This window comes from Xyrauchen texanus, chromosome 11 (assembly GCF_025860055.1).
Source record: "Xyrauchen texanus isolate HMW12.3.18 chromosome 11, RBS_HiC_50CHRs, whole genome shotgun sequence".
NCBI lineage: Eukaryota > Metazoa > Chordata > Actinopteri > Cypriniformes > Catostomidae > Xyrauchen > Xyrauchen texanus.
This window is the reverse complement of record NC_068286.1, coordinates 35,213,598-35,237,737: the sequence shown is the minus strand read 5'-3', so window position 1 is coordinate 35,237,737 and position 24,140 is coordinate 35,213,598. Positions and strand designations below refer to the sequence as shown.

General features: G+C 37.4%; 2 protein-coding genes across 2 annotated transcripts; both read left to right on the top strand.

The window, feature by feature from the left end:
* Positions 1-1,029: 1,029 nt before the first annotated feature.
* On the top strand, positions 1,030-6,574 carry LOC127651709 (acyl carrier protein, mitochondrial-like). Its single transcript, XM_052137669.1, has 5 exons — positions 1,030-1,206; positions 2,816-2,944; positions 3,066-3,153; positions 6,133-6,239; positions 6,320-6,574. The coding sequence occupies exons 1-4, from the start codon at positions 1,054-1,056 to the stop codon at positions 6,222-6,224; spliced, it is 462 nt and encodes a 153-aa protein (XP_051993629.1). The 5' UTR covers positions 1,030-1,053; the 3' UTR covers positions 6,225-6,239; positions 6,320-6,574.
* Positions 6,575-10,106: 3,532 nt separating this feature from the next.
* On the top strand, positions 10,107-22,314 carry LOC127651888 (mucin-3A-like). Its single transcript, XM_052137933.1, has 12 exons — positions 10,107-10,337; positions 11,075-11,449; positions 11,682-12,815; positions 13,041-14,054; positions 15,224-15,294; positions 15,394-15,452; positions 17,042-17,199; positions 17,319-17,478; positions 17,565-17,756; positions 17,933-18,154; positions 21,642-21,798; positions 21,873-22,314. The coding sequence occupies exons 1-12, from the start codon at positions 10,295-10,297 to the stop codon at positions 21,945-21,947; spliced, it is 3,660 nt and encodes a 1,219-aa protein (XP_051993893.1). The 5' UTR covers positions 10,107-10,294; the 3' UTR covers positions 21,948-22,314.
* The last annotated feature ends 1,826 nt before the right edge of the window (positions 22,315-24,140 follow it).

Below are 24,140 nucleotides of genomic sequence, written 5' to 3'. Positions count from 1 at the left end.
TTGGCATTTCCAGTCTGGTCATCTTGCTCTTTGGGATCTCAGAGAAAGTGTGGCTAAAGTTGGATGAGTTGTGTCGACCAGCCCGATGGGTGGGGTCAAACACTCAGCTTACTGGATATTTGAATGGAGATGTGTGTATCAATAAAAATGTAATCATAAACAGATATGCCATAATACCAAACTTTGCACCAGTTAAAGGCAGTCAGTCAGTTTTGTTACTTATTATTAAACTAAATTGTGTTGTTTGTTAAATAATTATATTGTTAAATTATAAAACTTTAAAATTGTTATATTGTTAAAATTGTTAATAAAATTCACCTGGATTGAGGTGAGTATCCACGCCACTATGAGGAACTACTAAATAGTGGGAAATGAGCATTCCAAATTGGGAGAAAAGGGGATAAAATACAAATAAATGTAAAATAAATCAATACCAACTTTAAACAATATTGGCAATAGTAATATTACATGAGATTATGTTTCTGCACTTTTTGGATGGGATATTTAAAATATATTTTACAAAATAAATGTATTTCTTAGAGACATGATGATTAAAGTTGGGATTTGGTCATTTTGAATTTTTTTTACAGTACGTTTGATTAATTGTATTAATAGTTATTTGGATACCTTTTTTTTTTGTCAACACTGTCACGGACATAATGGAAATTGCTACATTTTAAAAATGCAATGTTGTCACTCTCTTCTCAACCCCGTCACTCTCGCATCAATAGGCTACTTGCACTTGAATAGTTTTAACACCATGTTTCATTCAAGTAAATACATAGAATTTGTAGAAAATGCACAATATATTGACTATTCCATATTTTTGTTGCAGTATTCAAATATGCAGTGAATAACTTAATCTCGCCACAGGTTTACAATGAAAAATATGACGGGTTGTTTGATGGAGTTTTTTTTTTTTTTTAAATGTATCTATACATTCATAAATAAACAAACGTGACAATTTCAAAACTGCATCTGGGATGTGTAGTGAGGATTGTGTGGCGCATGCGCAGTGTCAGTCTCGTGCATTGTGGGAGCGTAGTGTCAAACATGGCGGCGCGCAACTTTGCCCGGTTTGTCCCATCACTGAACCAAGTATTTATTAACCGTGTCAATAATGCTGCGATATTAACAGCAGTTCCGCTCATTCACGGAAGAACATTCTCACACCTGACTAATGGACACAAGTCTTCGCTGGCGCAGGTATGTATGTATGTATGTGTGAATGACTAATGACTTCCAATGACCTACCAGTGTCTTTAGTAACACTGACTTACATGATAGAATAACAACTATATTTAACATATTTCAGTTGCTTCATAGCGTATAGATCCAATCAGTAATGATTCTATTTAACTTATTTAACAGTTTTATTGTGTCAAATCTTTTTTGTCTCTTTTGAATTCCATACATGTTTTTTCCGCTGTATTCAATTACGATTTAATATGTAAGCCTATATATTGCAAGATTACATTTAGCTATACAATTATGATTATACACACACACACACAAACACACACACATACATGCATGCATGCATGCATACATACATACATAGGCTGCCAAAAGTTTGGAATAATGTACAGATTTTGCTGTTTCAGAAGGAAATTTGTGCTTTAATTCACCAAAGGCATTCAACTGATCACAAAGTATAGTCAAGGACATTACTGATGTAAAAATCATAATTTGAAAAAAGTCATTTTGATCAAATCTAGACAGGCCCCATTTCAGCAGCCATCACTCCAACACCTTATGCTTGAGTAATCACGCTAAATTGCTAATTTGGTACTAGAAAATAATTTGCCATTATATCAAACAGATTTGAAAGCTATTTGGTGTATTAAATGAAGCTTAAAATTGTATTTGTGTTGTTTTTGAGTTGCCACAGTATGCAATAGATTGGCATGTCTTAAGGGCAATATTAGGTAAACAATTGCAAAAAAGAAACTGCTTTCTCTAGAAACTCATCAGTAAATCATTGTTTTGAGGAATGAAGCCTATACAATGCTTGTAATTGCCCAAAAAAGATTTCATACAAAGGTGTACACTACAGTCTTCAAAGACAAAGGACAACAGGCTCTAACAAGGACAGAAAGAGATGTGGAAGGCCAGATGCCCGACAAGACAGCCATGGGGTGAAATGTCACCTGAGTATTTGGACAAACTGACAGCTAGAATGCCAAGGATCTGCAAAGCTGTCATTGTTGCAAGTTGAGGATTTTTTAATGAGAACACTGAAGTAGTTTAATAATTTTATTTTTCAAGTTGTAATAGTAATTTTTCACATTATTAATGTGCTGACTATACATTGTGATCAGTACAATGACACTGTGGTGAATAAAAGTACCAATTTCTAATTCATAATTGTATAGCTAAATGTAATCTTGCAATATATAGGCCTACATATAATAAATCGTAATTGAATACAGCAAAAAAAAAGAAAAAATTTATGGAATTCAACCAATCAAATGATTTGACACAATAATACTGTTAAATAAGTGAAATAGAATAATTACTGATTGTATATGCAACTCGTTTGGTTAAAACTTTGGATCTATACACTATGAAGCAACTGAAATATGTAAAATATAGTTATTTTATCATGTAAATCAGTGTTACTAAAGACACTGGTAAGTCATTGGATGTCATCATCATAATATATTTTATCTATGTGATTGCTTGCCCCTCATAAGACTTGAGCATCTTCAGTCATTGGTTGTACTGCATTGTAGTTTTACCCTGGTTGTCTCTTGTGGCAGATGCTAAATGTTGTATTTAAAACATGTTTTTCATTACTGTCTGTCTTTTGAAGATCTCTGCCAATACGCTTCACGTCTCTCAGTGGAGGCAGTACAGTGATTTGCCCCCATTAACTCTACAGAGTGTCCATGACCGTGTGCTCTATGTGCTGAAGCTGTATGACAAAATCAACCCTGAGAAGGTAGATACTCTAATAGCTGGTCGGATGGACAACATGTATTTTGAATTTGGCTTAAACATAATCCACACTCTAGAGTCAAAGTTTTTACAGTGACATTAATTTAATTGTTCATTCGCTATAGCTCCAGGCTACATCTCACTTCATGAAGGACTTGGGATTGGACAGTTTAGATCAGGTGGAGATCATCATGGCCATGGAAGATGAATTTGGTTTGTCCCTCTTTTACAATTTTTGTTAAAAATCTTGCAAATACAGAAATGAAGAACACCTAAATTATTTTGGGATGAGTAGAAAAATGAGCTCTAGTTTTGTGAGAAAAACACCTTATACCTCTAATTCACATCTTTCATACATAAATCATGCACTCTCTTTAGAGGCAAATGAGGGATCTGGTGTAGATTTGTTGAATGGTGTCTTATAACAAAGTTTGAGTGTGGACATCAACATTCAAAAACTATACCATATGCCATCTTGAAAATATGAACTATTTATTGCGAAGCGGCACGCTATTAAACACAATGACCACTGACATGGATTATAGGGTAATTTTTCCATTACAAATCCTATACTTACTGTGCAATATCACATTGAGAATCAATGGTTTCATCAAAAAGCTGAAAAATGTTGCTTTCAAAGGCTTTATATGGAGGTAGGATGAAAATAATGTGTATTTCAAACAGTTCTGAAACCAGTGTGGAAAGACAGCACACTTGAGGTTAAGTCAATCACTAAATATGAAGCAAGGGAGCTTTCCTATGCAGCTCAGTGCATTCACTCCTAACATCCAACCAAAACTTCTGATTCATTCTGCAGTTGATGTTTGGACCACTCAACATCATTTATGCAAATTTCTGATTGGTAAAATGCTTCACTTGTTTCACAATGCAAAGAGAGAACATTGAGATTTGTTGTTAAAGTAGCAAAAAACATTGTAACATAAATGTCAAATAATTTTTATTTTATATGTTTTTATTTGTGCTCTTGCCAATACACATTGTTTCAAAGCAGCTTTACAAAACATCAGCTGTAATGTCTCAAAAATATGAATAACCAACACTCCTGGAAACATAAACAATTTGATAAAAAAAAAATCTGACTTTCTATAGCTTGTATATATTAAACATTTCACAGCTTAGTACCGCTGTCCCCATATGAGGACATACATTTTTAGGAATACTATTTGCTCTAAAATAACATATTTTTGCATGTTTATTAGGGGCTACTATTTACAAATCAAACAACTCGGGAGGATAATGAAAAAATAGTAAGTGTGATATTGAATATGCCTAAGGAGTGGCAGAACGGGGTGGTGGTTCCCCTCTTCAAAAAGGGGGATCAGAGAGTGTGTGCCAACTACAGGGGTATCACACTTCTCAGCCTCCCTGGTAAAGTTTACTCCAAGGTGCTGGAGAGGAGGGTTCGGCCGATTATCGAACCTCGGATTGAAGAGGAACAATGCGGTTTTCGTCCTGGCCGTGGAACGACGGACCAGATCTTTACTCTCGCAAGGATGCTGGAGGGGGCCTGGGAGTATGCCCATCCGGTCTACATGTGTTTTGTGGATCTGGAGAAGGCGTATGACCGGGTCCCCCGGGAGAGACTGTGGGAGGTGCTGCGGGAGTACTGGGTGGGGGGGTCCCTTCTTAGGGCGATCCAATCCCTGTACGTCCAAAGCGAGAGCTGTGTCCGGGTCCTCGGCAAAAAGTCGAGTTCATTCCATGTGGGGGTTGGTCTCCGCCAAGGCTGCGCTTTGTCACCAATCCTGTTTGTGATATTCATGGACAGGATATCGAGGCGTGGTCGGGGTGGAGAAGGTGTGCGGTTCGGTGGGCTGGGGATCTCATCGCTGCTTTTTGCAGATGATGTTGTCTTCATGTCATCATCGGTCCATGACCTTCAGCTCTCACTGGATCGCTTGGCAGTCGAGTGTGAAGCAGCTGGGATGAGGATTAGCACCTCTAAATCTGAAGCTATGGTTCTCAGCAGGAAACCGATGGAGTGCGTACTCCAGGTAGGGAAGGAGGTATTGCCCCAAGTGAAGGAGTTCATGTACCTCAGGGTCTTGTTCACGAGTGAGGGGACAATGGAGCGGGAGGTTGGCCGGAGAATCGGGGCAGCGGGGGCGGTATTGCACTTGCTCTATCGCACCGTTGTCACGAAAAGAGAGCAGAGCCGAAAGGCAAAGCTCTCGATCTACCGGTCAATTTTTGTTCCTACCCTCACCTATGGTCATGAAGGCTGGGTCATGACCGAAAGAACTAGGTCACGAGTACAAGCGGCCAAATTGGGCTTCCTCAGAAGGGTGGCGGGCTTCTCCCTTAGAGATAGGTTGAGGAGCTCAGTCATCCGTGAGGAGCTCGGAGTAGAGCCGCTGCTCCTTTGCATCGAAAGGAGTCAGTTGAGGTGGTTTGGGCATCTGGTAAGGATGCCCCCTGGCTGCCTCCCTAGGGAGGTGTTTCAGGCACGTCCAGCTGGGAGGAGGCCTCGGGGAAGACCCAGGATTAGGTGGAGAGATTACATATCCAAACTGGCCTGGGAACGCCTCGGGGGTCCCCCAGTCAGAGCTGGTTAATGTGGCTCGGGATAGGGAAGTTTGGGGCCCCCTGCTGGAGCAGCTGCCCCCGCGACCCGACTTCGGATAAGCGGTTGAAGATGGATGGATGGATTTTATATTGTTATCTTATAACAATAAATAAATAAGACATCTGAAATAAAGAAATATCTGGAAAATATTTACTCTATATTAAGTTAACCACATATCTTTTTTCTATGCACTTTTAGAGTACCGGTATGTAAAAACTTGACGAAAAACATTTTCAATTAAATTCAAATCTATTTGTAGTCCTTAGAAAACAGAATGAAACCGTAATAATTTTCAGTTTGGTAAATGTTTACTTTTTTATTCATTCATAATTTTTTTCTCTAAACTTTTCTGCGGACCCCCTAGCACACCCTTGCAGACCCCAGTTTGAAAACCCCTGCACTCAAACAAACAAACAAAAACAACAACAAACTATTTCTCTTTGAAATAAAGTTTTCCTTGTAAAAGTCCATTTAAATCTATTTTAGCAATAGCAGAACCTGCATACAATCAGCATCATTAATATACCCCTTTATATGAACTTGGTAATAACCGGTAGTCTTTTTTTTTTATGTATTTACATAACCATGTTTGCTCTCGTGTGCAGGTTTTGAGATCCCTGATACTGAAGCAGAGAAGTTGATGACACCACACGAGATCATTCAGTACATCGCTGACAAGAAAGATGTCTATGAATGAGAATGACAAATTATTGTGAGTTCAAATATTAAAGACAAATGTCAACAGAAAATTCAGTAATTTTGTTCCTAATAGGGTCACTCTTTTTCATCCAGGCAAAGAGAATCCTGTCACATGACAAACACCATGGATGTTTTGTCACAAACTGCTCTTTTTTTCTTCTGTTTTTCTTTTTGTATTTAGATAAATCTGTGTTCATAATTTTGTTTTTGGTTGCTTGTAATGTTCAGGATGGCATAATTTTCTGCTAGATGCATTAACAAGCTCCTTATTCATACAATAAGTGTGTGAACGTAATGTGAATAATTCATATGATACTACAATAATAAAGAGATTAAATCACTTTTAAAGGACCTCATGTATGTCTGCGTTCAGATGTATGAAGACCATTTGACATATACCATCTTTGTCAGTAGGACTGGCCACATCATTAAAATAATATTGTGGGATAAAAACAAAATAAGCTGTATTGACAGCATCAGTGGCATGTTGTCTATTTCCACAGAAGATATTTTCAACGTACCTCAGTTTGTGAAAAAATAAATAATGTGTCAGGAAAGGCACTTACAATACAAGTCTATGGGGCAACTGTTTGCAACTCTTAATGCATATATACATATGTGCAACATTCTTTGCTTTTTGACATATAAAGCATTTGCAAACCGGCAAAAAAGGCAAGACCACACTTGAAACTGAAAAAAGAATGTATCAGCAATACGAATGTGGTAGAATACAAAAAGTTGCCAGAGATTACATTAAAAGTAGGAGTCGCATTAGATATGATCAGCAGGTAATGATAAAGCACATAGACACTTGCAAATCCCTGGGATCTGTTAAAATAAGTGGATGCTGAAATAATAGTTTAATATGGGTTTAAAGTATGAGTCACACTACTACTACTACTATGCACAACCTACTGAAAATGTTTGCCAAGTCCAGTGTTTCAGTTTAGAATTTTCCAGAGTTTGAGCCAAGAGAGTGCTACACAGGTTATTTGGAAGAATGGAATGGATAGAAGAATTTTACAAATTTTATTAGTGTTTACTAAAGTGCTGGAAAAGAAAAATGTCCTATTTTTCTTTTCCAGCACTTTAGTAAACACTAATACTTCCACTACAACCATTTACACCCCATAAATAATATTAACAACTGTTAACAATTATTATAACATGGCTGGAGATAATGATACTTTCACATTCTTGTCTAATGAATTTAAAAAATCCACAAATGTAAATAGATTCTTGTAGTGACAGTTCAGAAGATTCATGCATAGTCTCAACCATAGCATTTCCTTTAGAACTGTTATTTTTGATGATATAACAAAGAGGAAGATAAGCCAAAACCTTTCATTTAAAACCTATCATATTGCTTCTGAACACATGGATTTAACCACTGGAGTCGTATGGTTTACTTTAGGTTGCATTTATGTGCTTTTTGGAGTTTCAAAGTTCTGGCCACCATTCACTTTCAATGAAATATTGTTCTAAAATCTTTGTGTTCACTAGAAGAAAGCAAGTCATCCACATCTGGGATGATATGAGGGTGAGTAAATGAGAGAATTCTCATTTTTGGGTGAACTATCCCTTTAACTTTCAGTAAGAGATGTCCTACATAATGTTATATACCATCTCAAGGTTGATTGATAAAGCAGCTCAAAGTACCACCAACACAGTACATTTTCACAGTTTCATAAATACACAGAAAAGCTGTCATTATGTGATAATTTATGTTTTATCTAAATTTTTTAAATAAGTGATTTGGCATTGCAATAAAATCAGACATGGTTTAAGAACTGTGATTGATAGAGTACAACAGAGGTTAGATGTAACAAAAACTTTTAGCTTGCTCTTAGGCATGTGTTTCTGTTAATGTGTGTGTTACTGGACATCTATGAAAATATGTGATGATGAGAGGCGAGGGAGGGACGCTCCAGGCTGTTCCTCTTCTGTGTGTGTATGAGTGTCAAGACATTTTTGTGCATGTAGGAAATTTTAAATACTTTTAATACATTTATCTCAGATTCAGACACACATTTTCGGCCTTGGACTGAAAGGAATTTATGTTGGCTGACAGTAACTGTGTCTCAAAACCTAGTGAGTTGCCTACAAAAATGTACTGTGTTGGTGGTACTTTGATATCATCAGTTAGTTATATAAATGAAAGGTAGGACCATATTCTAAAAGTGAAAACATGGTTCTCTTGGGTACTTTTTTTGTGTGCGTAGACAGCAATTTTGGGCATCACAGGCTTGTTCAATCTCTGAAAACTGTTGTTTTTGTAGGCGGCTCATTAAGTTTTAAGGCACAGAGAGTTGATATTGACAATGATCCCTATAGTGACCGTCTATTTGATCTAATTTATAGTATAAATTGATAGCACAAGCTTGTAAGGCGAGCACAAAAAATGTCTCTGTTTTCTCTGTTAACCACACACATACATGACTTAACTATCTTATAAGGACATACCACAGAGTTCTGTGGTTATGTAATTCTAATTAGGCCTACTAACTGTGGTACAAACCCAAAAAACAAAGCATTAATTATAATAATAATTGGGCCTATTATAAAACATTATTTTATGATTTTTTTTTTCTAAATGACAACATCCCCAAGTACACCCCAAATAATTGTTCGTGTTTAGCTAAATCAATCTTAAAGTTTTTTTTTCTCCCCAATTTGAAATGCCCAATTCCCAAAATGTGCAGCTTTTAAATTATGCAAAAAAAAAAAAAAAAAAAAAAAAATATATATATATATATATATATATATATATATATATATATATATATATATATATATATATATATATATAATATGTTTTATATATATTAGCCTATTTTTAGCCTAGATTTACACATTTCAATTTTGTAACAAACTTCCATCAAACTGAATTGTGAACTGTTTTACTGAAATTAAATTAATACATTTTTGTATTTTATTTAATCAAAGATTACTCAATTCGATTTTATGGAATTTCTAATTAAACTGAAATGCGTAAATCTTATAATTATTTTTTTGAGTGAGGCCACACACACACACACACACACACACACACACACACACACACACACACACACACACACACACACACACAAACACTCATGTTGTGTTTCCATGTTTTATGGGGACTTTCCATAGACATAATGGTTTTTATACTGTACAAACTTTATATTCTATCCCCTAAACCTAACCCTAACCCTAAACCTAACCCTCACAGAAAACTTTCTGCATTTTTACATTTTCAAAAAACATAATTTAGTATGATTTATAAGCTGTTTTCCTCATGGGGACCAACAAAATGTCCCCACAAGGTCAAAAATTTCGGGTTTTACTATCCTTATGGGGACATTTGGTCCCCACAAAGTGATAAATACACGCTCACACATACACACACACACACACACACACACACACACACACACACACACACACACACACACACACACACACACACACACACACACAACCAAGTTAATGGAACCCAAACCCATGTGGGCGAAGTGATCATCAATATGCCCTACTCACTACGAAGGACAGAGCTTTTGATGTGGGTACATAACATTACATTTTGAATGTGCCCTTCATTAAAAGTCTTGTGAAAGGGCTTTTTGTGAATAAACAAATAAATAAATAAATAATACTTTCTTACTTTTGTTTGGAACGACACTTCAGGTGGCGTCCCCTTCCCCAAGTGCCTTTCAAGGGTGCAAAAACGCTGTTTGGAAAATGCCCTGTCTCAAACTTTTTTTTCTCTTTCTCTTAAACTTTTTAACCGCTTCCGTCCCATTTCCCTCTTTAAAAAGATGCCTAATCGCAATCATATGTTTACCCTGTTTTCTACACCCCGCAGGCGCGCGCGCACACGCGCGTGAGTTATATTTCACCGAGCTGCTCGTCCACAGGGTCTCTGCGCGCGGACTGAGGGATGTACCCTTACTCTTCTATAAAATAGATTTTTTTTTTCTCCAAAAGTCTAAAGTCCTATATACACAATATTTTAGGAGTGTAAGACGTTCTTTATGGAATCAACTGTTAGGACGGATTCCTGCCTGGAATGTTTCGGTTCACAAAATGCGTCGTTTTGTGTATCTTTTACTGTTTATTTTCGCTCCAGGTAAGAGTATAATTTTATTTACACATGAGGACATTTAAGTGCTAGGCATCTTATAGCGTTGAAAACAGAAAATAACGTAATATTTTTACAGGCTATATTATTTATTATAAACAATATTGATAGACTACGTAATGCACAGTGGTGGATCTATAACACGGACTTACAAAAATGTACCTTGGAGATTCAGTCAAGATACCATAGTTACAACAGTATTGTTACTACTCTAATATTATAATAAAGTAAATGGGGTCTCCCTCTTACAAAAAGTTTCGTTACTATGGTACAATGATGGAATCAAATGGTAACACCAGTATATACATGGTTAGGTACAAATAATACAACATGCTACTAAGCTACAATAATATTTAATGATAGTGGAGACTAATTCAAATTTACCATTGATTTATTGTAGTAATAATGATGTTTCGGCATAACCTATACTACTACACTTTTGTATGGGACTTATGAAATAAGATTATCTTCAATAAAAACATATTTAATGTACCTAAACTACTGTAGTACCACATTTCTGGTGGCTAATACCCAATTTTTTTTTTTTTACTGTAATAACTATGGTGTTTTGGCAAAGAGTGTGGTAAAATTAGTAACATTATTGTATGGAAAATAGGATCCTTAAATAGCATTAACTTGTATTAAAAAAGAAAAATTTTATAAAATAAATGAGTGCTTCTTAATTTAGTGATGATTGAGGATAATCATGATGTTTCTTTTCATAGGTAATGCATCGTTGAGCTTGAGTTCAGACTGTGGTGGTAAAATTAATGTTCTTCGAAAGAGGAGCGGCTCTATCAGGTACTCTTTACCCAGTAAACTACACCCCACCAGATCAACATTAAACAATATTACCCAAAAGTGCATGAATAAACTTCTGGATGTTACTTCCACTTGGATTATTGATGCGCATGAAAATCAGACAGTGTGGATAGATGTAATTTCTGTTGGTTATGGCGCTTGTCTTGGGATTACATTTGGGAATGAGGATAAACTGACCTATGAAAAAGAGGAGCGTGTGCTGTTCTCTGGAACTGGGAGAACCATCATTGAATGGAACTTAAGAAGGACTATGAAAACTTCAGGTGCATTACATCTGAGTAAGTTTAATGACTGCAAAGTGTTACCAAAAACAAATACAGTAATATATACGTATTCAAGAAACCAATTTGAAAGAAATTTCACATTTCTGACATTTCTATTTATATGGAGTATATAAACAGTATCTAATTTGAAGGTCAGCGTATGGTTGTGTATTTCCCATGGTGCTGGAATTCTGTGTCTTGAATAATCCTGACATTCCTGTTTCCATTCATCTTTTGTGTTTCTAAGGATGGAACACGTCAGAGGACAGCCATGTTCTTGCTTTAAGGCCTTCCACACACTCTGACACTGACTCAGTGTCTCCTTTTCCCAGTGGCTCAAACAGTGTGACATTCACCCCAGACATTCCCAGCCCAGGCAATGTGGCCCCCATAACATATACTCTCAGGGGCGAGAGTGTATGGCAGGGCGAAGGAGTGTCTGACCTTGCAGATAAGAGCAGATCTCACTTTCCACAGGAAAACACAAACAATGGACAGGAAACAGCTGGAGCCTGGATCTCTGACCTCATACACACTGGCACACATTCTTATTCTGATACACACATTGGGGCAGATACAAACCCTGCCCCTAAAACACACATAAACACATTTACTGCGTTGTCCTACAAAACTTCTTTGGCTCTATCTTTCACTGAAATACAGTCATCATTGCTGTCCTTACACACTACACCCAGCCAGGCAACTGATATTACTGGAAAAACAAGCACAGTGTTAGACACAAGCGATGTGACACACATTGAGTTACATACAGGAAGTTCAGAGCACACAGATTCTCACACATTTACTAAAACTCAGTCTAGCACAGTTAGGGGTAAAAGAGGTGATCCACAAAGTTCAATGTTTCCAACAGCCAGGTTCCCTTCTATCAGGCCAGGTAATAGAGACACAAATCAAGGCCCATTGAGCAAAACCTCTAAACAGACAGACTTCCTCAGTGACATTCCTAACAAAGATCAGCATGAGGTTACCACAGTGATGGTCCCTAACATGTTTAGAATAATAGAGAGGATTGAAAAGAGTCTGTTCCATCAGAATACTCTTGGAATCACCCATGACAACCGACCTATAGCGTCAGAAATGGACAGAACGGATCACTTTCCAAGGTCAGCTCATCCAAATCGAAACATTAATAATCAAACACACTCAACGATCTACAGTGATTCAGAAATGGTTAGTAGCACACCTGCTGCGGTTTCAGAGTTACCAGACGTTAATCAAACCAACCCAATAATGTTTTCAGATAACGATGCGACTGTATACTCTGGTTACTCCAAGTCTTTTGATTCTACAAGTGGAAAAACTGAAATTCCAATAAATGTTACCATCCTCTCTGCAACTGAGAAAGACCCAACAACCTCAGGTAAAACAAACATATGCTTTCAACAATCCAGTTCGCTCACACGTCACATAACACAAAGTCATCTTCTCCAGTAGCATCAACCATCCACATCTCACACACCATACAAACCCAGCCTAATACAAGCAAGCTCAGCATCTGTGTCCATCACTACTGAAATATCTGATCTGTTGTCACACATCAGTAACAAAATAATTCTTTCTTCATTCTTATTTACTACCCCTCCAGATCGGACCCCTGCTGAGAGTACAAGTACACCAGAGGGAGATACAAAACCATCTCTTTTTAGAAGTGGTTGTGGCAACCGTACATGCACCTCATATTTACCTTCTACAGAGAGACAAGATGAAGAAAGACAGGAAAGCCCCATAACAACGCCTCCATCAATCCCTTCATCCAGTTCTACTAATCCTCAGATTAATCCCAACGTGACCACTGATATCATGTTTGAAGGTATCTTTGCAGTAAGATTAAAAAACTACACAGAGGATGAGGAACTTGAGATGTCATCATCAGAGGTCCATACCTATAGTCCAACAAACTCACCACCACTAACTGTAGAATCACCAATGCACTCACTTGCCCCTCAGTATTCACCGACACCTTCTGAAAACACTCAGAGTGATTTCAGATTTTCTACTGTTATTATTGACCAAGCAAGTAGTGGACAAACTGTGGATGTAAGTAACTCCAGTCCTACTTCCAGTAGCGTGACTACTTTCAGTAGTTTCAAGACAACTCTTGGTTTGGCTCCATTTAATGACATTCATACTGGTTCAATGGAAAACACTGAAAGCTTTACCTCTCAGACTACAGGGACTGCTGTGACACTGAGTCCATCATCTGCTGACATCACATCTAACTACATCTCTAACAGATCTGCAGTCAGGGTGTCTGATAATGCTGTTCAACCCACCTCACATGTTAGCATGACCACTTCACATTGGGACACCAGGCAAACTACTTCACAACCCACAATGTCTCCACATGCTACATCTACAGAAAATCCTAGAGTGCGTCTCCGTACGCACACTCCACTGCCACAACCTAACACCATCAGACCTTCAAAACATACAACCACAAGCTCCTATCTTACTCAAACAATGTTATCACATACAGTGTCCACACACTCAATCACTCAGACACAATCTTGGATCCAGTCTACTGCATCCAGCTCTGATAGGCTATGGCCACACAGGAGGCAATTTTTCATAGTGGAGGATCAACCAGCAATCATCAAGGGTGAGCACCATTTCTGTCAACTGTGTTCAACAAAACCTTTTTCTAAAATACATACTAAAATGTTAACCATGGCTGGTCAGCAGCATATTGTATTTCATCTACTTTACCAGCAAGATTGTTCAAGAAGCTTCACCAGAAACACCATGTCATCAGCTTGACCAGTAGCAAGCCAGTACTAACCAGCATTAACCAGCTTGGACAACTTGGAAATTCACAAAAATATCGAAACGCCATTAAAACAAGATAAAAGTACAGTACTTTAGAAGGAAATTGATATATGGTATTATTAGGTCTTGTGTTGAGGTTTATGCTTAAAACTTGGCAAAAGTAATTGCCAATGGGGTAAAAATGTACTTGTTTTCCATTTGAATTACATATATTTTTCTTACCCTATTGAAAAACAGGTTTTTCTTGTTTTTCTTGTCCAACCTCACAACATTTGGTTTGATTTATCTAAAAAACAAAATAGACTTAAAAAAAGACTTCTGTCATTTTGCTTTGCAAGTAAATTAATCTTGTTTTAAGGATGTTTAGATAGTTTTACTGGACAAGACAATTTAAATACAGGTTAAATCCATCTTTCCACTGCCAATGTGGCATAGAAATCGTATTTAAATCGGCGTGTAGATGCATTTACACAGACTGTTCAATGCTGCTCAGAGCAGGCATAAATGCATCTACACAAAAATTACAATTACATACATATAATAAGATTAATGTATTAAATGTAATTTTTTTTTATATAGAAATATAAAATGAATGAAAATATGAAATTATACATTAAATATAAAACACAACCGCTATCATTATAAAATGAAAGTTTTAATGCTGTTCTGAGGTGGGTTAGAGCAGGCATCATTTAGATTGGCTCAATTTATGCTGCATTGCGTCTCACATACATTTAAGAAGGCACAGTGCAGGATTAACTTGGTGGTGTAAAGATGCCTTAAAACCACGATTTCAGTGCAAGCTGGTCTAAACTGTTCTTTTCAGCAGGGATTAGTGTAAACAATCTGGATTTTTTTTATTTTACACTACATTCCTTTCTTGTAAATTTGAATTGTTGGTCCATTTATTTGTTTTCCTAAAATACGTATATATATATATATATATATATATATATATATATATATATATATATATATATATATATATATTATGTTTCTCAGATAAAACATTTCAAGTACTCTTACAAGTCATCCTGGAAGAAAACTTTGCTCCTAGTATGAGGCTCCTTGAGGTAAAACTATTTTAATTTTACTTAATTTCCTGTAGCTACTGCAATTTTGTAATTTGACTGCCATTGCAATAATATAGTGAACATAATCCACTCCTGTAGATGGAGTCATTTCTTCAGAGGGTTGCTGGGTACCAGAGTCAACATGTGACCTGGCACAGGTAAAATGCCAACCTGCTTATGTCTGTAATACGTTTTTTAGATATATTTAGAAGTAATAAGTGTCAGCTGATAGGCTGGACATAGGTGTAATTAATTACTGATTAATATATTTAACCAATTAAATGTAAGCAATGTAGCTATTGTTTTCTGAGTGTCTAATACAGTAGACTTAAGTATCTGGACATTTAAGACACATTTGCAATGTGTGAATGTCATTACATTAGATACAAAATATCAAACCAAATGACATCTGCAAACAAATGATGCTAGAACATTTCTCGAACTAACTTTTCTGAGCCATTTTGTAATTACTTTTATAGTCCTTTTTATAGTCATTAAGTCAGTTCATAAAATTACTTCTTCAAATTTGAGATTTGATAAGTGTGGGTGAGAAACAGTTTAATAATTAAGTCCTTTTTTTTATCATAATTGGCAATTTTTCACTTTCACATTCTCATTGTTTTTATTTAATTTTCTTTTGGTTGATTCGCATTCTTCGGGCATATCGCCACCTACTGGGCAGGGAGGAGAATTTATAATAAAAAAATGACATAAAGAAACAGTTCACCAAAAAATTAAAATTCTCTCATAACTTACTCATACTCATGCAATCCCAGGTGTGTATGACTGCCTTTCTTCAGCAGAACACAAATTAAGATTTTAGAAGAATATTTCAGCTCTGTAAGTCCATAAAATGCAAGTTAATGGGAGCCAACTTTTTGAAGCTCCAAAAGGTACATATAGCTATCATAAAAATAATCCATACAATTCCAGTGGTCTAATTAATGTCTTCTGAAGTGAAACGCTAGGTGTTTGTAAGAAATAGATCAATATTTAAAATTATTTTACTAAAAATGTTCGCTTCCAGCCAGCTTGTACGTTGACAAGGGTGGAGTTCAATATGAGGCATCTCCTCCACTCCTTCACTTGCATTCAAACCGATTCAAACAGCTCTCCTCATTCATACCAAGATGGCATCGCAGTTGATGTATCCAAACCAGCCAAATGAGGCATCTATGTATTATTAACTATGCTCCTCTGTTGTAAACAATACTGCGTTTCCATTTTTCTTTCTCGTATTTGACACGTCAGTTCTCGCATGAACTTGCCAACGCGTTTGACCTCGACTCTCTTGATTTTTTTTTTTTTAAAACCTTTAAATATTGATCTATATCTTACACCAAGCATTTTGCTTTTGAAGACATTAATGAATTCAGGGGAGTCGTGTGGATTACTTAAAAAAATTATCTTCTTTTGTGTTCTTAAGAAGTCATACATCTGGGATGGCAGGAGGGCGAGTAAATTATGAGAGAATTAACATTTTTGGGTGAATAATTTTTTTAAATATTGATCTGGTTCTTACCCACACCAATCAAAGCTTCAAGTCCTGGCCAACATTCACTTGCATTGTATGGACCTGCAGAACTGAGATATTCTTCTAAAAATCATAATTTGTGTTCGGCAGAAGAAAGCAAGTCATACACATCTGGGCTAACATTTTTGGCCACTGTGTATCAGAGTGTTTGATGACACGTCGAACTGATTGGTGGTTATGACTGATCATATTATTGATTTTCTTTTTCATCAGAGGTCCAGTTCTTCAAACAGTAGTTAGATTCGAGACAGTGGAGGCGCTTGCCTGGCTTGGGAAGATGGAGTCTCTGTTACACGGGGCAGGATTAAATCCACTGCCAAAAAAAGGATTATTTGTTGGTGGAGTCAGAGTAAAAAATATTACAGTAGGAGGTAAGTGACCAACAAGGACAACTTAACCAATTACATCTGTCACATTTATCATTCATTGGTATCTGTACATGTCATATTCTTTCTCTCTCTCTCTCTCTCTCTCTCTCTCTCTCTCTCAGGTTTTCATTCAGATGTTTGTGATTGGCTGTTTGAATGCCCATCTGGCTTTCAGTGTTTTTCTTCAAAGGGTAATGTCACCTGTAGGTCTGTGTGCTACTCTGACTACTGTAAACATCAGGGCATCTGTGTCCATCGCCACGGGCAACAGCCTGTCTGTCAGTGAGTTGCATTTACAGTTACATGCAGTGTTGTTTTGAACCTTTACCAAGCTCTTGCTATACTGTACACTCATTCTTTTTCTGAAGGTGTCCTGTTGGGGAGGATTATTGGTTTATGGGTCAACGCTGTGACTTGCGCATGACCCGGCCACGTTTGGTGGGTGTGTGCTTTGGGGTATTGATCGCTGTAGCTGCAGTTATGGCCCTCCTGTCTTATCTTGCAGTGCGCCGTTTTAAAACCATGCTTATGCAAGCCAAAGTGGAGCAAACACGTAGCAGGTATCACACACAAACAATCAAAGTAATTCTCTGTCTAAACACACACATACACTCATCTATAATGTAGTAGCCACATACAGAGGGACTGAACTGAGAAACACAAAAATACACTTTCATATGTGAATGATAGTATTCTATGTATGTGTGTGTGTGTGTGTGTATGTTTGTGTGTACAGTTATCACCGATTCAATCACTTTGATGAGCTTTCAGCTCGTTTTTGGGGAAAGTCATGGCCGGGCTCAGAGGACTCTTTAGATAAACCCGTCTTCACCCACACAGATGAATTACTACACCTAAGAGCGCTTGACCGTACGTGCTGTTACCATGATGACACTCTTTCTGTTGTCTCCACATACCATGGTAGTGGAACACACCTCAACACTGTATATCCTCACAGGTACCAGAAGAATATTTATGTTACTTAGTTTTCCATTTGTTTTGTGTTCAATAATATGAGACAATATACCATTGACTATATTGGTATTGGCCAATATATGTTTTCATTATTATTTATTATCAGTATCATTCTGAATATGCAGATATTGGAAGAAATTAATATCAGGGCTTATTTATTTATTTTAATTTAAAATGTATACTTTTTTTGCCAGGTTACAAAAGGATGAGACAGTTATCCATCTTTTCTAATGAACATTGTAATGATTTGATGACTGATTTCCTATTAAGCTTGAAAAAGTTTGGATTACAGCTTTACAGTGAACATTTATATTTTAACACAGACAAGATGTAGGTAGCACAGTTCAATGGAAAGGTGGAGGCGAGAACTGGCTTTGCAATATAAATAATATTTTAATAATAAACTTAAGCAAAAAAACAAACACACACACACAGGTATCGGGCAGCTGCCCATATCTCTCTCTCTCTGTCGCACTGCCATCTCCGGTCGCCTTTATCCCTCTCAGGCTAATCAGCCAAATTAGGGGCCGGGTGTGCAGAATCATGGCCTGGCCACTCCTCCACCCTCTAGTGGATGACAGCCACGCCTCCCCAGACAGATTGGAGGCAGTCCTCCGGCCCCTGGCGGATGGAATGCCCCGCAGCGTTTTCGGTGGACAGAAGGGATCTCCCCCACCCCTGGCAGTGGTCCTCCCACTCCAGGCGGTCGGCCAGGAGTCCCTCCTCCCCTCGTGGTCAGCAGCGGTTCATCCGCTCTGAGGCAGCTGGGTTCCTCTTTTCCCTGGCGACTGGCCTTGGTTGCTCCATTGGGGTGGATGGTAGAGGCAAGGACTCTACTACGGCGCATCCCTCCTCCTTCCTGGGTTGCGGCACCAGTGTGACACAGTTTAATGGAAAGGAGGCAGCGAGAACTGGCTTAACAATATAAATAATATTTAAATAATAAAAAGCAAAAAGACAAACACACTCACAGGTGTCGGGCAGCTGCCCGTAACTCTCTCTCTCTGTCCGGTTGCCTTTATCCCGCTCGGGCTAATCAGCCTAATTAGGCCTCCGCCCTGCCTCAATGTATTTTTATATACAACATTTGTATTTATTTTATTGGCCATCATATTGATACTGGCCAGGACATACAAATAATTATCACTTATACGTATTGGTCAGCCTGATCTCATGGAATTTATGTGAACATGACAACATTTGTGCAATTCAATATGTATGAGTTTTCCAGTGAAATGTCCAGCTGGGGGCACCAAAAGTGAGTAAAATGGTGTTGTATTTAATGAGGTTTTAAGGTGAATTTTAGATTGATGTTTTTAAAACATACCTCCGTATCGTATAACTTTTGCCTGAACCTACCCAAAAGTGTTTTAAAATATAAATGAGACATATGACAAATAAATCCTTATATACACTCACCTAAAGGATTATTAGAAACACCTGTTCAATTTGTCATTAATGCAATTATCTAATCAACCAATCACATGGCAGTTGCTTCAATGCATTTAGGGGTGTGGTCCTGGTCAAGACAATCTCCTGAACTCCAAACTGAATGTCAGAATGAGAAAGAAAGGTGATTTAAGCAATTTTGAGGGTGGCATGGTTGTTGGTCCCAGACGGGCCGGTCTGAGTATTTCACAATCTGCTCAGTTACTGGGATTTTCACGCACAACCATTTCTAGGGTTTACAAAGAATGGTGTGAAAAGGGAAAAACATCCAGTATGCGGCAGTCCTGTGGGCGAAAATGCCTTGTTGATGCTAGAGGTCAGAGGAGAATGGGCCGACTGATTCAAGCTGATAGAAGAGCAACTTTGCCAGAAATAACCACTCGTTACAACCGAGGTATGCAGCAAAGCATTTGTGAAGCCACAACACGCACAACCTTGAGGCGGATGGGCTACAACAGCAGAAGACCACACCGGGTACCACTCATCTCCACTACAAATAGGAAAAAGAGGCTACAATTTGCAAGAGCTCACCAAAATTGGACAGTTGAAGACTGGAAAAATGTTGCCTGGTCTGATGAGTCTCGATTTCTGTTGAGACATTCAGATGGTAGAGTCAGAATTTGACGTATACAGAATGAGAACATGGATCCATCATGCCTTGTTACCACTGTGCAGGCTGGTGGTGGTGGTGTAATGGTGTGGGGGATGTTTTCTTGGCACACTTTAGGCCCCTTAGTGCCAATTGGGCATCGTTTAAATGCCACGGCCTACCTGAGCATTGTTTCTGACCATGTCCATCCCTTTATGGCCACCATGTACCCATCCTCTGATGGCTACTTCCAGCAGGATAAGGCACCATGTCACAAAGCTCGAATCATTTCAAATTGGTTTCTTGAACATGACAATGAGTTCACTGTACTAAAATGGCCCCCACAGTCACCAGATCTCAACCCAATAGAGCATCTTTGGGATGTGGTGGAACGGGAGCTTCGTGCCCTGGATGTGCATCCCACAAATCTTCATCAACTGCAAGATGCTATCCTATCAATATGGGCCAACATTTCTAAAGAATGCTTTCAGCACCTTGTTGAATCAATGCCACGTAGAATTAAGGCAGTTCTGAAGGCGAAAGGGGGTCAAACACAGTATTAGTATGGTGTTCCTAATAATCCTTTAGGTGAGTGTATATATATATATATATATATATATATATAAATAAGTGAAAAAAGTGAAAATAAAGTTAAATAAAAACCTAACCATTAGTGTTTTAAAATGCTGAAGCAAAATGACTGTGTCTATGACTCTACAATGTAATGTAGCAGCTTGAGTCCATGGCTGGACTTGAACTGTAGTCCTTCGACTCTATGTCCAACACTATCAGGTAAGCTATCGCACAAGCTAATCATGGAATACATATATGTAGGTCCGTCTGTAATACATGCATTAAAATGTATAGTTTTTCAAAAGATACATTAGAGTAAAAATGTGTGGATATCATAAAATAGCAGGTTCTGAGTAATAGAGAGAAAAATAAGTATTTTTTAAAGTCATAATAAGCCATTAAAGTCATGATTTGAGTGAAAGTGAATAAAACACACAGTCGTTGTAGCACCTCTAGTGTTAATTTCACCTGGAAGCTGCAAGAAATTGTACCTGGAGACACATATAACAAGTTTTGCAAAAATGTATATAGAGTGGTGTTTTCTCTTTTCTTTTTTGTTGGTGGTTTATTTAAAAAATAAATACCATGCTTTTATAGTATAACCATGCTTTTTGTCAGGGTATCATGGCAAATCATAGTTAAAATAAATTACCATGTTAAAATAACATGGAATTAATATTTTAATCATATATGGCATTACCATCTCTATGGCATTGCCATCTGAAACCATTACTGGTATTGGTTTGATTGGTTCTATCTGTATATTTTGTGAATCATCACCAAAGGGATAAAGCACAACAGGAAATGCACAACATTGTTTTGTTTAGATATGTTTTTCTGTGTATGTTTGTGTGTACAGTTCTGAGTATGGTTGGGATCTCAGCAACTGCAGTTTGGCGGATTGTGTGGTGGACTCTGGGAAGGCTAGTGACCTGTCTGTCTGTAGCTGGCCGATTGAGCCAATTCAGTGGACACCCTTCCCTTTACTGCAGCAGCTCAACAGAAATACTAACACGGTAAGTCATACTTACACTCTCATCTCTATTGTTGTAATAGCTCAAATAAAGACAGAAATGTTCTTCCTGTCCAGGTGAAAGCCTCTCGTCCTCATTCTTACTGTGAAGGCATGGAGCTGGTAGATTTAGAGAAGAGCCGGACAGCTTAATGAAGTCTTAACAAAAATGTCTTAATAAATTGTTGGAGAATCCCCATTGCTGTTCCACACTGATGATTTATACAGAATGACCTTGATAAAATCATCATTTAATTGGAAAAAATATTTTTGCTGAATTTGCTTTCAGTGTACTGTAAATGGACAACATTGTACATGCTAATAAATGTGTAAAATAGTAATATTACTCTTAGGGGTAATTGTCAGTGTTATGGCAATAATATTTTTTTACTTGTTGGTGATAAATTGACATCTTGGGCATCTGTAAAGCAAAAAGTTCAAGATTTTAAAAAATATTTTTCAAATATGTGTGTCAACAACTTCTTGTTGTTGTATGTATTCTTCATTCATGTTTTTCATATTAAAGAGTAAAATCTTTTGTTTATAATACTTGGCTTCAAAAAAAGCTAATGAAATTCTATTTCCTCTTACTCTAACAAAAGTTGACAAGATGGTCAGCCACAATGCATAACAGAGACATCGTTCCAAAACTGTAAACTCAAACGATTACAGCTTAGAACTTTATCAAACCCAGTGGCTAAGAGATCAGTGCAAAATGTGGTAGTTCACTTTATCTTTTCATCTTCATTTAACAAAAAACCCATTTAAGTTTTCTTTTTCCATGGTGATCAAAAAGATGATTTAATAATGTCAAACTGCTTTTTTCTCAATTTAATGAAAATGGGTAGTTATAACTGGGGTTGCCAAGCACCAAAATGAACAAAAATAAAAAAGTAAAAGTAGTCAACTCATGTGTTATAATCCAAGCCTTCTAAATCCATACAATAATTTTGTGTGAGGAACAGACTGAAATTTAAAGGAATAATTCACTCAAAAATTGTAATTCTCTCATCATTTACTTACCTTCATGCCCTTCCAGACATGTATGATTGTCTTCCTTCAGCAGAACACAAATTAATATTTCTAGAAGTGAATGGGTGTCAACATTTTTAATCACAATGATAGCCATCATAAAAGTAATCCATACGACTCCGGTGTATTAATTAATGTTGTCTGAAGTGAAAAGCTAGGTGTGTGTAAGAAATAGATAAATATTTTGAACATATTTTACTAAACATTTTTGCTTCCGGCCAGCTTGAGGTATGTAGGGTGGAGTTCAATCTGCCTCTCGCGTGATGTAAGGGTGAAAGCCTCCTTTTTGTAGATATTCACTGGTTTGCGACTGCAATACTGTTTCCACTTAAAAGCAGTTTATGCAGCAGTGTGAACAAGGAGCTCGGTCTGAGGCATCTCCTCCACTCACTCACTTGCGTTCAATCCGATTCAAACAGCTCTCCTAGTTCAGCGGTCCAAGATGTTGCTGCAGTTGACATATTCAAACCAGCCGAATGAGGCATCTATGTAAGATTTTTTATGCTCCTCAATGTAAACAACAGTGCACTTCCCTTTTTTTTCTCGTATTACACGCATCAGTTCTTGCATGAACTTGCCAATGCGCTTGACCATGGCGGTCGTGAATTTTTAGTAAAAATATTGATCGATTTCTTACATACACCTAGCATGTCTCTTCAGAAGACATTTATTAATCCACTGGAGTCGAACAGATTACTTTTATGATGGCTATATGGAGCTTCAAAAATTTGGCACCCATTCACTTGCATTGTATGGACCTACAGAGCTGAAATATTCTTCTAAATACATCTGGGATGGCATGAGGGGGAGCAAATAATGTAAACAATAATGTATTTGTGTAACAAATGTTTTTATTTAATAATTTTTTTGGTTCCTGGGTAGTATGTGTTATTTCCTAATTGCTTATGCATCAAAAGTATTGACAATGGCTATTTTTTCACCGTACCTATTTTCCAGAACATTCCAGATAGATTCAGTGCTGAGTAAACTTGGAGTAACTTGTAGAACTTTCTAGAACTTTCCAGTAATATAAATAGTAGTATAAATACAGGGGCCTTAAGCACACCAGTTCAGTTTAGTTCCAACTGACTAAGTTGATACATATCTGCATTTTTCTGAGATGGCATCAAGAGGCTACAAGCATCCAGCAGATGCAAACTGCTATGTCTGAAGCCAATTTATCAAGACAAGAGCGGAAAAAGTACTCCGTGGAAGCATCTGCTAAGATGTGTGTTTGGCCTAAAAGGCATATTTTGGCATGCCTGTCGGGGCTCAAGACAAACCCTGCACACCTCATTTAACCTGAGAGCACTG

Coding starts and splice junctions, on each gene's coding strand:
- LOC127651709 (XM_052137669.1), top strand. CDS start 1,054: ATGGCGGCGCGCAACTTTGCCCGGTTTGTCCCATCACTGAACCAAGTA. Junction 1,207..2,815: donor ACAAGTCTTCGCTGGCGCAG/GTATGTATGTAT, acceptor TGTCTTTTGAAG/ATCTCTGCCAATACGCTTCA. Junction 2,945..3,065: donor ACAAAATCAACCCTGAGAAG/GTAGATACTCTA, acceptor CATTCGCTATAG/CTCCAGGCTACATCTCACTT.
- LOC127651888 (XM_052137933.1), top strand. CDS start 10,295: ATGCGTCGTTTTGTGTATCTTTTACTGTTTATTTTCGCTCCAG. Junction 14,055..15,223: donor TCAACCAGCAATCATCAAGG/GTGAGCACCATT, acceptor TATGTTTCTCAG/ATAAAACATTTCAAGTACTC. Junction 17,200..17,318: donor AAAAAATATTACAGTAGGAG/GTAAGTGACCAA, acceptor TCTCTCTCTCAG/GTTTTCATTCAGATGTTTGT.